The sequence below is a fragment of the Odontomachus brunneus genome, unplaced genomic scaffold, assembly GCF_010583005.1.
Source record: "Odontomachus brunneus isolate Ranch 3 - 2012 unplaced genomic scaffold, Obru_v1 Obru_scaffold_020, whole genome shotgun sequence".
Classification (NCBI taxonomy): domain Eukaryota; kingdom Metazoa; phylum Arthropoda; class Insecta; order Hymenoptera; family Formicidae; genus Odontomachus; species Odontomachus brunneus.
Window position 1 is genome coordinate 2,375,988 of NW_022639470.1, and position 11,729 is coordinate 2,387,716.

At 45.9% G+C, this 11,729-nt stretch overlaps 1 protein-coding gene and 1 long non-coding RNA gene across 4 annotated transcripts in view; one reads left to right on the forward strand and one right to left on the reverse strand.

Moving 5' to 3' along the window:
- LOC116842040 overlaps positions 1-11,729 on the reverse strand; it is a 97,609-nt gene that overhangs the window by 85,092 nt on the left and 788 nt on the right. For both annotated transcript variants that reach the window (XR_004377660.1, XR_004377661.1), the window contains exon 2: positions 6,676-6,771. This is a non-coding gene — a long non-coding RNA (uncharacterized LOC116842040). The remainder of the gene's footprint in view (positions 1-6,675; positions 6,772-11,729) is intronic.
- Positions 9,164-11,729, forward strand: part of LOC116842039 (platelet endothelial cell adhesion molecule-like) — a 217,415-nt gene continuing 214,849 nt past the window's right edge. For both annotated transcript variants that reach the window (XR_004377659.1, XM_032810682.1), the window contains exon 1: positions 9,164-10,059. Coding sequence is in view for 1 of the 2 variants with exons in the window: in XM_032810682.1 (XP_032666573.1) it covers positions 10,005-10,059 (55 nt within the window). In the remaining variant the exon portion in view is untranslated. The remainder of the gene's footprint in view (positions 10,060-11,729) is intronic.

Genomic DNA, 11,729 nt, shown 5'->3' on the forward strand with positions numbered 1-11,729 from the left:
AGAGAGAGAGAGAGAGAGAGAGAGAGAGAGAGAGAGAATACACGTTAAGCGGCTAACGGATAGCCAAAGGACTGCAGGCAAAAGACGGGGAAGAAACGTCGGGTTTAGGAGCAGGGTCGCAGATGGGGATGTCGGGAACGGTAGCCCGAGGTCTTTTTTTCCGGGTATACGCAGAGAGAGATACGCGCGGGGGCAGCAACACGTCGCTCGTTGTACGCTTGCGAATACCGACCCTCGCGCGATTAATCACTGCCATCCGCGCGCGCTACGCCACGGGAAAAGGTATGCGAAGTCCCGCGCGGAGAGGAGAGAAGCCGGTCGAGAGGGTTGCGAAAGAGAAGCGAAAGAAAGAAAGAGAGGAGGATGAGGCGGCAGGTTTGAGTGTGTTCCGACTGCTGCTGTACCGTTGTCGCTTCGAGCGAGAAACGCTTCATTGTCGATCGAACGGGACTCGGACGTATTTTCACGCCGATCGAGCCGATACACCGCGGGCACTTGTCGCTTCGTTCCGAGGTAAAAAGGCGCAGGGAGCAAGTTTGCCGGAGTTGACTTCCCGGATGACTTGACAGCGACGATTGAACCCTTCGCGATCTCTGAGCCGAGCCATTCGCGTTACTTACTTTGTAAGTTTAACTCTCACAGCCGCGAAGGCTTAAAGCCACGCGAGCGCAGAGACGAGCGACGACAATCTGCGCTACCAAAGCGGAAAATGAAGTTTCGCGTACTACATTGTCGCGTAGCTATAACACGGGGAAAAAGAAATCGAGTGTATATATCGAGTGTATGTGTGTGTATATATATGGATGTGGGTGTGTGGGAAAGGCGTGGCGGACTGTAAAAGCGTGACGAAACAATTTTCGGAATGAGACGCGGGACGATAAATCGCCGTTGCGGCGCGCGGAAGAAGACCATAGCGAGAAAACGGTCTCCCGAGCATTTGTTATTCCGGCGTCGTGCGCGCAGTATGTCTATAAAGCTGCGTATATCGAGCTAGAACGCCACTTTCGAAACTGTTGTCGCCATGACTTCAGCCTGCCGTAACGCTGGAAATTCGCGTGCGCGCACGGACGCATTCAATATCTCTCTTTTTTCTCGCGCGAAAACTCCAGCTCTCCTGGGCGATCGTTAGGCAGCGCCGAGGAATCGCTCGTTGCACTTTTTCCGAGTGTGACGTACGGCGTGATAAGAAATTCCCCATACCCGATAAATCACCCTCAGATCGAACTCGGAGATATTTTATTACTGCGCGAATGTGTTTTCAGGGGAGAAAATAGTCAATTTCGTCGGGACAATAAATTTTTTTTACATTCTTCTCTTATTCTCCCCCGAATAAATTCTTAGTATCCGAAGATTTCGTTTTCTCTTGGACGGCTCTTATCGTCGCCAGATTATGTTCATTGAAGCTTATAACGTACGCGGAACATTGAAAGCTCTTCGTTGCGTAGGGCCAAAGTTCGCTCGCAATCCCCCCCAAAAAAACGTGCAAAATTTTTCATTAGAAATAAATCCAATAATATATACCCTTTTAATAGGCCGGTGGAAGTGGGGTGGAAGGCAGGAGTTATAGAGGAGAGCAAGGAAACTAATTGGCGAGAGGAAAAATCGGAAAAGCCGTCAATAACTCCGAATCTCCGCTGTTTGCCGAACCAATCCTATCTCCCGCGTACTGTCTGCTAGCCGTTAATTTCTTGTTTTTTTTTTTTTTCAACAAAATGTAAGAATAATACGCGCGTGTTATCCTCTTGTCCGTGCGCGAGCGAGCGCACGAAGACGCACGGATCCAATATTTACCCCCGGCGAAACGTATCGTTTAAAGCGTGCATACTTTTAATTTAACCGCGAATGATCGTCGAGCACGGCTCGTATTTTTTACGTCGCCGCGTATCCCGCGTTTATCAATTCTCCATAAACAGGAAAGTTTCTCTCGCCGGCATCCCCCGGGCGCTCAGTGCGAAGTTTGTATGGAAGATTTTCGCGGCTGTGATACAATCTCTTTCGCGTCGCGCCGCCCGGCGTCGAGGGCGGACAAACGGCTGAAATCCAGGAGCAAAATACATTGCGCGGAAAAAGGAAGAACGAGGGAAACAAAAAAAAAAAACAAAAGGGAACGCGCGGCAAGGCCGTGCTTCGATGGTCGCCGAAGAGTGCGTGGCGCGTCATCCAATATTTCTAGCGGGACACGATGTGCGTTGCGGCTCTTTTTTTCCTTCTCTCTCTTTTTTTTTTACATATCTCCCTGTCTCCTCCCGACCGACTCCATTCCCGATATCTCTCGGGTGGACCGCGCGGCGTGGGCGAAACGCATAACTTTCATCCTCCGGTTCGTAGGTAACGCATACATTTTCGGTGCCGGCAACCAACAACGCGGGACACATAGCGGGCTCCGAGACTCTCGCGGCCAGGGACGGTTTTAGATAGTAGATCAACGCGATCGGCGTGTTTTTTTCGGGGGAAGATACAAGAAGGGATGGAGAAATGCGTGTGGCATTTCTAACAAGCACGCACACGCATGTGACACACAGAATATATACGTATACTTTCCAATTAGCGCGCTTACGACACTACTTATTCAGTTAGCACTCGTCAGAGAAACGGTCAAGGGATCTTGCGTCCAATTGGAGGTGTGAAGAGGAAAGAGTCGAGAGAAAAAGCGAGAGGGTAGTTCTAATTATATATAAACGTGATTCTTCACAGAGACAGAGAGAGAGAGAGAGAGGGGGGGGATATGTATTCTCCTCTAACTTCTTACGATTCTCCTACGTCTCCCTCGCAGTTCAAGGTAACGGCGCGTCCGCGCGACGATGCCCAGCCCTGGGTTTCGTACATGTGCGCGCATCCGAGGTAAAGAACGATATATAGAAAGAAGAAATAACTCCGCGCGATAATTCAGGGGTCTCGGCCCTCCGCCTCGGTGCTCTTCCTGTCCTCGTGAGAGTAATGCCGGCGGGCCCGGGCGCGACCGAAAAAAGCGTCCTGTTTTCTCCCTCGCCTTGCGCACCGTTCTTTTTCTTTCCTCTCTCTCCCCCTCTTTCTCACTCTTCTTCTCTCTTCCGCATCTCACTCGCGCCGTCCTATTAAAGCGCGATCTTACGAATCTCGAGCGCTCGACCATTCGGCCATCGACCAATTGTCGCTTCGACAGTCAGGTCTGGTCCGCAGCAGGTCGCGTCGTTGTGCTGCCGTCATGAATGAGGATGGCAGACGGTTTTATGCGGTCATAAGGAGGGTGGCGATACGGATAAACGCGGTGGGTAACGAATGATGTCTTCGTGATATTTCAACCGTCTTTTCCCGACCGCGGCGCTTTTCTCCCTTTCGCACCCTGTTTCTGTCTCGACTCTCGCGCACTCTTCCTCCGCCGTGCTGCTTCCGGGGTCAAGATTCGCGGGACGAGGGAGGACGGCGACAGGGGAGCCGGGACGAAGGCGAGAAAAGAAAAGCGACAAAGGGAAAGACAGGGCGTGCGCGCGCAGGGGGCAAAAGATAAATTGCGGGCGTAGATGTGCCGCTATAAAGAGTGTGCTGACCGGTCCATGACGCTCCCGCGGTGACTCTATGTTTAAGCAGCAAATCGCACATCGGAGATTCATGAGCGAGCGCAATGCGCAGCGTCAAGGTTGCTTTGATACATGCCCGCTAGTGAAGACGAATAGGATTTTTATTCCATCACGCGGAGGTCAGTGATGGGTAAGATACATTTAAAATGTATTTAGATACAGATACATGTAAAAAATGTAAAAAAGTGTATCTAGATACAAATACAGATACATAAGTTAAAATGTATCTAGATACAGATACTCAGATACTTTAAAAGTATCTCAGGTACATTCAGATACTTTTAATTATATTTTATCGTAATAATGATATAAAATATATATAAAATATATATAAAATATATTGAACTCTTTTACTTTTTATTAATATTGTTTGTTTATATAAAAATTATATAAGTTACTCTGTAGTTTTACATATCAAAAATGCCTCAAACATATCGTTACTTAATCTATTTCGCTGCGGTACTAAAATTTGATCATCAACGCTACAGTCCGCTCTGTAGTCATAACATATGTGACGTTTCGGCGCTTACGGTGCCCACGATTGGAAAATGGGTCATCATGAGCATCGTAAATGCGATATTCGAATCAAACCGGCTGAGGACGCCTTGAGCATCGTGAGCGCTGTGAATGTTTCGGAGCGCAGCTTAGTGGAATATGTGACGCCAGTAAGGCCATAGACAAATAAAAAAGGAACAAACTTTTTTCCACTACAGATAAAAAATACGAAAAATGAAAATAAAAATATATCTGAAAAGTCGTTGAGATACTATGTTTTGTATCTAGATACAGATACTTTAATTCGATTCGTATCTCAGGTACAGATACAGGTTTAAATACACAAAATGTATCTAGATACTGTATCTAGATACTACCCAACACTACTGGAGGTGCATTCGCACTTCAATGCAATCGCACTTCGATGCGTCTTTACGCTGCGATGTTCGACTCATCAGCTTTCGCTTCATGATATCCGCGGGGTCTTCTCGTGTCCGTACACAGTCGGACATAATAGCCTTAACACGCAATGCAACTAAGTTATCAGGATTTTCTAATCGTACGCGCGTTATTAATTTATTGTCTTTTGATTATTCAAAGGAACAGGAATAATACAAATAGTTTAACGTTCAATTAATATGAAACCATGACACAGTGAATCGTATATATCACCGTAATAGTTTCACATTAATATCAAAAAACAAAATGTGTACGATTGGAAAATATTAATTTAATTATGCTGCGCGTTGGAGTCATTAAACCGAAGGATATATATATTCGGTTGTAGAACGATTTAGAGGCAATGAAATTGAGAAAGCATGGCAAACTGTCGAAATTGAGAGTCGAAATTGAGAGTTATTATCAAAGAGTTCGCGCAGTAATAATTAAATTGATAATTATAAATAATAATAATTAGTAATATAATTATTGCACAAGCCCGTCGATAATAACTCGAATTTGGTAGTGTATGTGTGTATGTTTGGCGGAATTTCAATTCCATTCTGTCTAAAGCGTTTTGCAACTCAAGTTCTTATCCCGAATATTCTTTTGTCGATTAAAGTGCCTCTAGATATAACTTACAAACCTTCCAATTGACTCATAAGCACCTTTATAAAGGCGCTTTTATCGATAAAAGAGAAGTTCGAGTAAGAGAATACTTATACGTACATCAATTACTTGGACGTTCTGGAGATAAAAGCAAAGAAAAGAAAGCAGACACAGCATTGGTGAAGATGATCGTTAGAACGAATTCATAGTTAGTTTGCCTCGTATCGTTGCGCTCGTTCGATACTCGGTCTCGTACGTTTCTCCCGACCAGCTCGATGCGATTATTGCGCGAACATAAACAAGAGTTTTACTTGACATAAGGAGGAATATTACTTTCCTCAACTTTTGTGCGTATCGTTACTCCCGAATCTTGGCGCGATCGGTGCCAGTCTCTAAACAACCGGGAACTTCCCGCAGCCGTACAGTTGCGCGGAAATTTGCACGCGGGCACGCGTAAATCCGAACAAAACTATCTGCTGTGATCTAAAGCCTTACATAGCCGAAACTTCCGAATCTCTTCGCCCACGAGGCATTCGACGAAACTTTGACTGCATCTAAGAATAGTCGCGCGCCAATTAATCCGCGAGTACATTTTAGACGTTTGCACTTCATTAAACGCGCAATCGCGCGATTAATGAGATATACGAGATACCGCGGTGCGAATTGCGGCCAAGTTTCGCGGGGTTAATTGAGCTGTTAATTCTGAAAGTGGCGTAAGTCAAGTTTTGAAGCGCCGTAGATTAAGACGCGACCGCGGTCGCAAATTGATGATACACTTATTTTAATGAAAATCTTGGAGACCCGCGCGGGCCTCGCACGCGAGGCAATGTGTGCGCATGTTAGTTGAAATCAAGCGGACGCAATTTAGCAGCGCGCGCACAAACAACAACATCGTCGTTTCGCCGTCGAGCGAATTCAGCAACTGCGAGTTCGCAGCGCGTTTTTAATTATTTCCTTTTTCTTTTTGTGTTTTTCACGAGCGAGCTGCCGCGGAATGCGCGACAATAAAGTCGCTACGAGATTGAAATGCGCCGCGAGAAGAAACAGCGCTTAATATCCGTTGTTTGAACGGCATTTCCTGACAAAACTTCATCGCTTGGGCGAGAAGGTGTGCACCCCGAGATCCTGAGAACAACCGAAAGTTCAACTGCGTTTGAAACAATTACCGCAGGATTAATGCGAACAGACGGGAAATACACAGTAATGTATATCTCCTCCGTATATACATATACATATATATATATATATATATATATATATATATATATGTGTGTGTGTGTGTGTGTGTTTGTTTGTGTGCGTGTATCATGTCCCAGAATTTCGCGCGATGCTTTAAACGTCGCTGGTCGATGTAATATGTTCAACTGATTGAAGAATGAAATACTTGAGAGATGAAGCTCGTAACAGTCCGGCCCGCGCGCTATTGTGTGTTGAAATATCGACTCATTCCTAACTACAATCGTGGGAGTGGCACAAAGCGCCGGCCACGCCGTTATATGTGAACCCTCCAACGCTATATGTATACCAATATAAGGTCTTATCGTTTTTATCATACTTTCTTGATAGTATGTCTTACACATCGCTCGCGTTGGAACTAATCGCCTCTTCTTATCCGTAATTCACCATCGACATTATGTGACTCCGAACTTCACCCACGAAAGTGGCCGGGCAGCTGTAACAAATTAAGAGGAATCGCTTTAGATAGTAGTACTCGATAAAACGGTGACATTAATAATAATAACTTTATAGTGCGCGCAATCAGTGTATAAATAGAGCTCATGAAGAAAACTGAGATAACCAGACAAAGAAAAACGATGAAAACGCACGCGAAAGGTGTGTAAGGGTTGTAAAAGTTTGTAAAGGGTTGTAAAAGCATTGCTCGTGAGTGCTTCATATGGAACTCGAATTTCTGTCATACAGAATGACGAAATAGAAGTATGAAAGGAATTTGAAAAAAATTATCAAAATTTTCTCAGAGCCATATGTGAAATGTGATATGAAAATCTCTGAGTGCAACTCTCAGTGAATTTCTTGCTGCATGAATATAACACGGAAATTTACATTATTGTATAATGTAAATTTAATAATTAATTCATCACAGAATACACGAGAGAGGATATTATAGTTTTTTGTTCATACAAATTCTTTTTCAGTTTTATTATGTTTCCAGTATTCCTGAAATATAAATAACACGTGTATAAAACGTAATACATTACTGTAGAATCTTGATCTGTTTCTCTGTTACTGTAAAATTCTGCAACAGTTTTCACTGTAAAACTCTCTCTATATATATTTGCTTCATAAGTATAATTAGAACGATTACTGAATTTTCATCATCGATTGCCTCATGCGTCGTGATAATCGTGAAAGTCTGTCTGAATACAAAGCCCATCTTGAAATAACGTAGCAACTTTGCTGCAAATAATGACGCGAGCGATCGAACTGAATTATTTAACGGCGGATTCGCGCGATTGTCGAATATCATAACAGCACTGTCGGCATGATGTTAATTGCACTATGCTATTTTCAATATACGGCTTTGACGCGATTCGGCCATTCGGTGCGTGCCCATGGCCCCCGGTATTGGCTATATTATGCCGATTTGGTCCGCTTTGTGCGTATACAATACTACTGTTGTACCTCCAAATCGCGGTCTCTGAGCAAACGATCGGCATAACATGCATCGCCACGCAATTCCACAGAACAACGCCTGCGGCCGACGCAATCTACGTCGGGAGCATCTGCGAGAACGGTCCACCTTCTGGGTGTGAAGGAACCTCCTGGAAGACGCGTGTTTTTTGCGGTGTACCACGCGTGGCGATGTCGCATGTACGACGACCGCGGCTACCTGGGGTGACCGTATCTTTGTCCACGCGACTAGTACACAATAGAGGACGCAAAAAGTGGGACGTTGAAATTAAAAAAAAAAGAGGGCAAAAACTGGGATGTTTATTGGGATCTTTTCTCTCTCTTTTCCTCGCACTTTTTGTTGTAAAAATCATTTTATTGTTAATCGAGGTCGTACGTGAATTATAGAGTTACGTGCGGTGACCCGGATATTATTAACCCTGAAGAGGTCGCGTAGTCGACGCGTGCCCCATCACCTTCGCTCCAATATCTGACCCCGATGATGAAATCCGCAATTTAAGCAGGTTCCCCAAGGAGATTTCGCGTTTCGATGAAAGTATCAGTTCGACCGTTCAGCTACTTCTCAAGGGTCAGCGATGATCGGTTGGTGGAGCAAAATAAACCGTGGAATCGAACGGGGTACCTCCTAGATTCGTGCTCGTGTACCGTGAACTCGCGACTTTAAGACGAAAAGAAGCAAATTGGAAATGACGATGTGAAAGGAACGAGACGTTTGCGGCTATATTCTTGACGTATATTTGAACGCCTTTCTGATTCTCAAGATAAACTTGAGAACTTTATACGAGACGCTCATGTAAGGAAAACGGGATTTGGAATAAAAAGGGCGTACTCTTAACGTTCGAATTAAGAACGCGATCCCTGATCGTCTGGGGTGCGTAACGAGTGGCGCACGCAGGGTTCGCGCGGTCACGCGACCGCCAGTCGAGGTCGGTGGCGAGGAGCGCGGTGCGCGTCGACAATCGTCTTAATGCCGGCTGAACGATGACACGTAACAAACCGCATTCAAGAAAAAAACTTTCGACAAATTGAATCCGAAGGGCTCGAAATTGCCGGTGGCCCCTACCCCCGCGGGAAGGGGATGTCTGGAATAAGATCACGCGCGGCTTTCAGGCCGTGTGGATGCGTGCCGAGGGGTGCGGGCCGCTCGTGGCGGCGGCGGCGGTGGCACGGGAACGTTTGGTAAGCGAGCGTCCGGAAGAAAGAGAGGACGAGAGAGGAGTAGGACACGGGGGGAATCGGCCGTAGTAGGAACGAGACAACTCGGCGAGAGCGTGATACGGAGGAAGAGCGAAGGAGCGAAGGTGGTGGTGGTGGCAGTGGAGGTGATAGAGGAGGAAGAGGAGGGGGGAGGAGAGGATAGCGGAAGGGAGAAGCGGCGAGATGGTGTGGTGGGGATGAAAGGGCGGCCGACGCAAGCGCGACTCGCGACAGAACGGCTTCGCGCGGCGACGCTCAGTCTCGTCCGTCGCAATCCAGTGCAGATATACGTGCAATTACCTTGTCAACAGTGCTTAAAATCTCCGTTCGTGCTCTGGTGGCCGCGCTCCTTGGCACGCGGTGATCGATAACACACACCGTCGATCGCGATCACCGTCTATCGCGACGCGATCCCGACGCGAAGGAGAGAATAATATTAAAAAAAAAAACAGATTGAGGTGAAAAGAAACACACACGTAGGCAAAACACACACCCTACAAAGGAGTGGGAAAAGGGGTAGTAGCGAGCGAGGGAGATCGCGGCGAACAGCACGGAGGGTAAGTTGGAGGCGCACGGACGTAAATCCGAGCGTTTCCGGCACGGCGATTTTGAATCGAGCGCTCTCTCGGTGCGTCGCGTGAGAAGCGTAGAGACCGGCGAGGGTGAAAAGTCTGACAGCTCCCCAGTGAACGGCGTGTCGCCCGGTGGCGCGTCTCATTTCGACAACGTGCGTCGAGTGGTAACGTCGAGTGTATCCCGCGTCGCGGGTGTGCGACGACAACGACGGTGACGTCGACAAGAAAGACGACGACGGCGACGACGACGGCGGCGGTGACGAGGACTCGTCGAAACGGTGACAGTAAACGACGAGACAAAAGAGCATCAGTAACGAAGCAGATGTGGTGCCGGGTAGTTCTGCCTAGTTCTGTTTGCGCGACCTAACTGCCGCGGAGGATTCGCGCGAGTATACAGTGTCAGTGCGCGTCTGTGAACCCGGGACCCGCTCTCGTGAGCAAGGAGGATCCTTCCATCCCGAGGAATTCGCACGGCGCTATCGAGATGAAGACTCGCCACCTGTGGCTAGAAGCAACCGTCGTTCTCATCGCAATGACAGGTAAGCGGTCGCGTGCGACCCGTCCATCGGCCTGAGATTCTCCTCGAACGTTCTCGAGAAAACCAAAAAAACGTGGCCGCCGCGCGGATGTTCTGTGCTCGGGTGGATGGGGTGTGTGTATATATATGCTGTGTGCTCGCTGGAGGTGCGCCTAGTCGCGCATAATGCCGCAGAGCATCGCGAAAGGGGCCGATGTGTTTTTCCTTTGAACGAACGTGCATAATTTCGGATCGTGGGATCCTCGAGTCGATTCGCGCCGAAATTACGACATCCGTTATCGTATTCCTGTCGTGTGGTATCATCGGCGCGGTGTGTCTGCAGTGGTAAAACGATTTTCCTTTTTTGCGCTGGAATTCAGCGCAATATGGCGCGAAGCTAAATATCTAAATAACATTTCGTTATCTCTTATTGCGCCACCGTCCTTGCGGCATGCGCTTAAAATAAATTTCACGAGACGATAAGAACTTTCCTCGCTACGCGCGGCAACATGAATTTCTCTTAAACGAGTTCTGTAAATGTACCTCGTGTTGGTTTCTCTCTCTTTCGGATGGAGAATATAAAATTATATCTATGACAGAAATATCGCTATTAATATCGTAGGTAAATCATTAATAGGCGATCGGTGATTGTGTTAAATGGAATATTGAACGTGAATAAGTTTTTCTGTATTTCGGTGAGCATTTGGTTCCACACAAGAGTCTTACCATTCGACAAACCGATAGTTCAAAATTTTCCAGGAGTTACACTCGTTTTTGACTACACGTTTCTCACCACTCTTAATTAATATAGAAACACGTTCCCGGTTTCTGGATTAATCAACAGTAAGAAATGCATATAGCTAAAAACAAGTATGATTGGTCGAAAATGTATAGCAACTATACTGAGAAAAAATGCTTGAAAAAATATAAAAATTAATGAAAATTGTTTATTCTGTGGATATTAATATCTACTGAAATCTAAATTTCTTTATTTAAGTAGAATAAACAATTGCTTTAAAAAACAACGAAGGTTCTAAAAAAGTGTATATTATATGAAAAAAATATTTTATATCAATGTAAATAAATATATCCTATTAATATCTACTGAATAATTCTTTATTTTTTAGATGCTTTTTTCTCTCGGTGCATCAAGCTGTCAATGGTAAAAACTTATGTGAAATTCAGGAAACACCCTTTGCTAATAGATCGACGCTACCTACCAAGATTCTGCGTCACGCGTCATATTATCTCTGTATCCCTTTAGTTACCATTGCATTTCTAATTCCCGATTAATAAATCCGGCGATCGTCCGGTTCTACTTGTGAGTCGATGGCGATAGCAAGTGTAAGGAACGTTAACTCGGTACGTCGCGACAAGCATTAATTATACATTCCGAAAAATGACGAGATTGTTTACTAATAACGCTCTCACGATACGTCTCGACAATCCTACATCCCTATTTTTTATTCTCTCGATACTTACTTCCGCGCGAGACTCACTTTCGTCAAACTGACGCATAGAACGCCAAGCAATGTCGATTGATATATTAATAGGGATTGGTCGATGGAAAAAGATCAAAGATAAGCACACCATTGCTCACGTACTCCGACAATTGCCGCCACGAACGTTGTGACGCTCCTACACTACGCATTCCTTACATTCCCGCACCCCTCTTCTCTCTCTCTCTCTCTC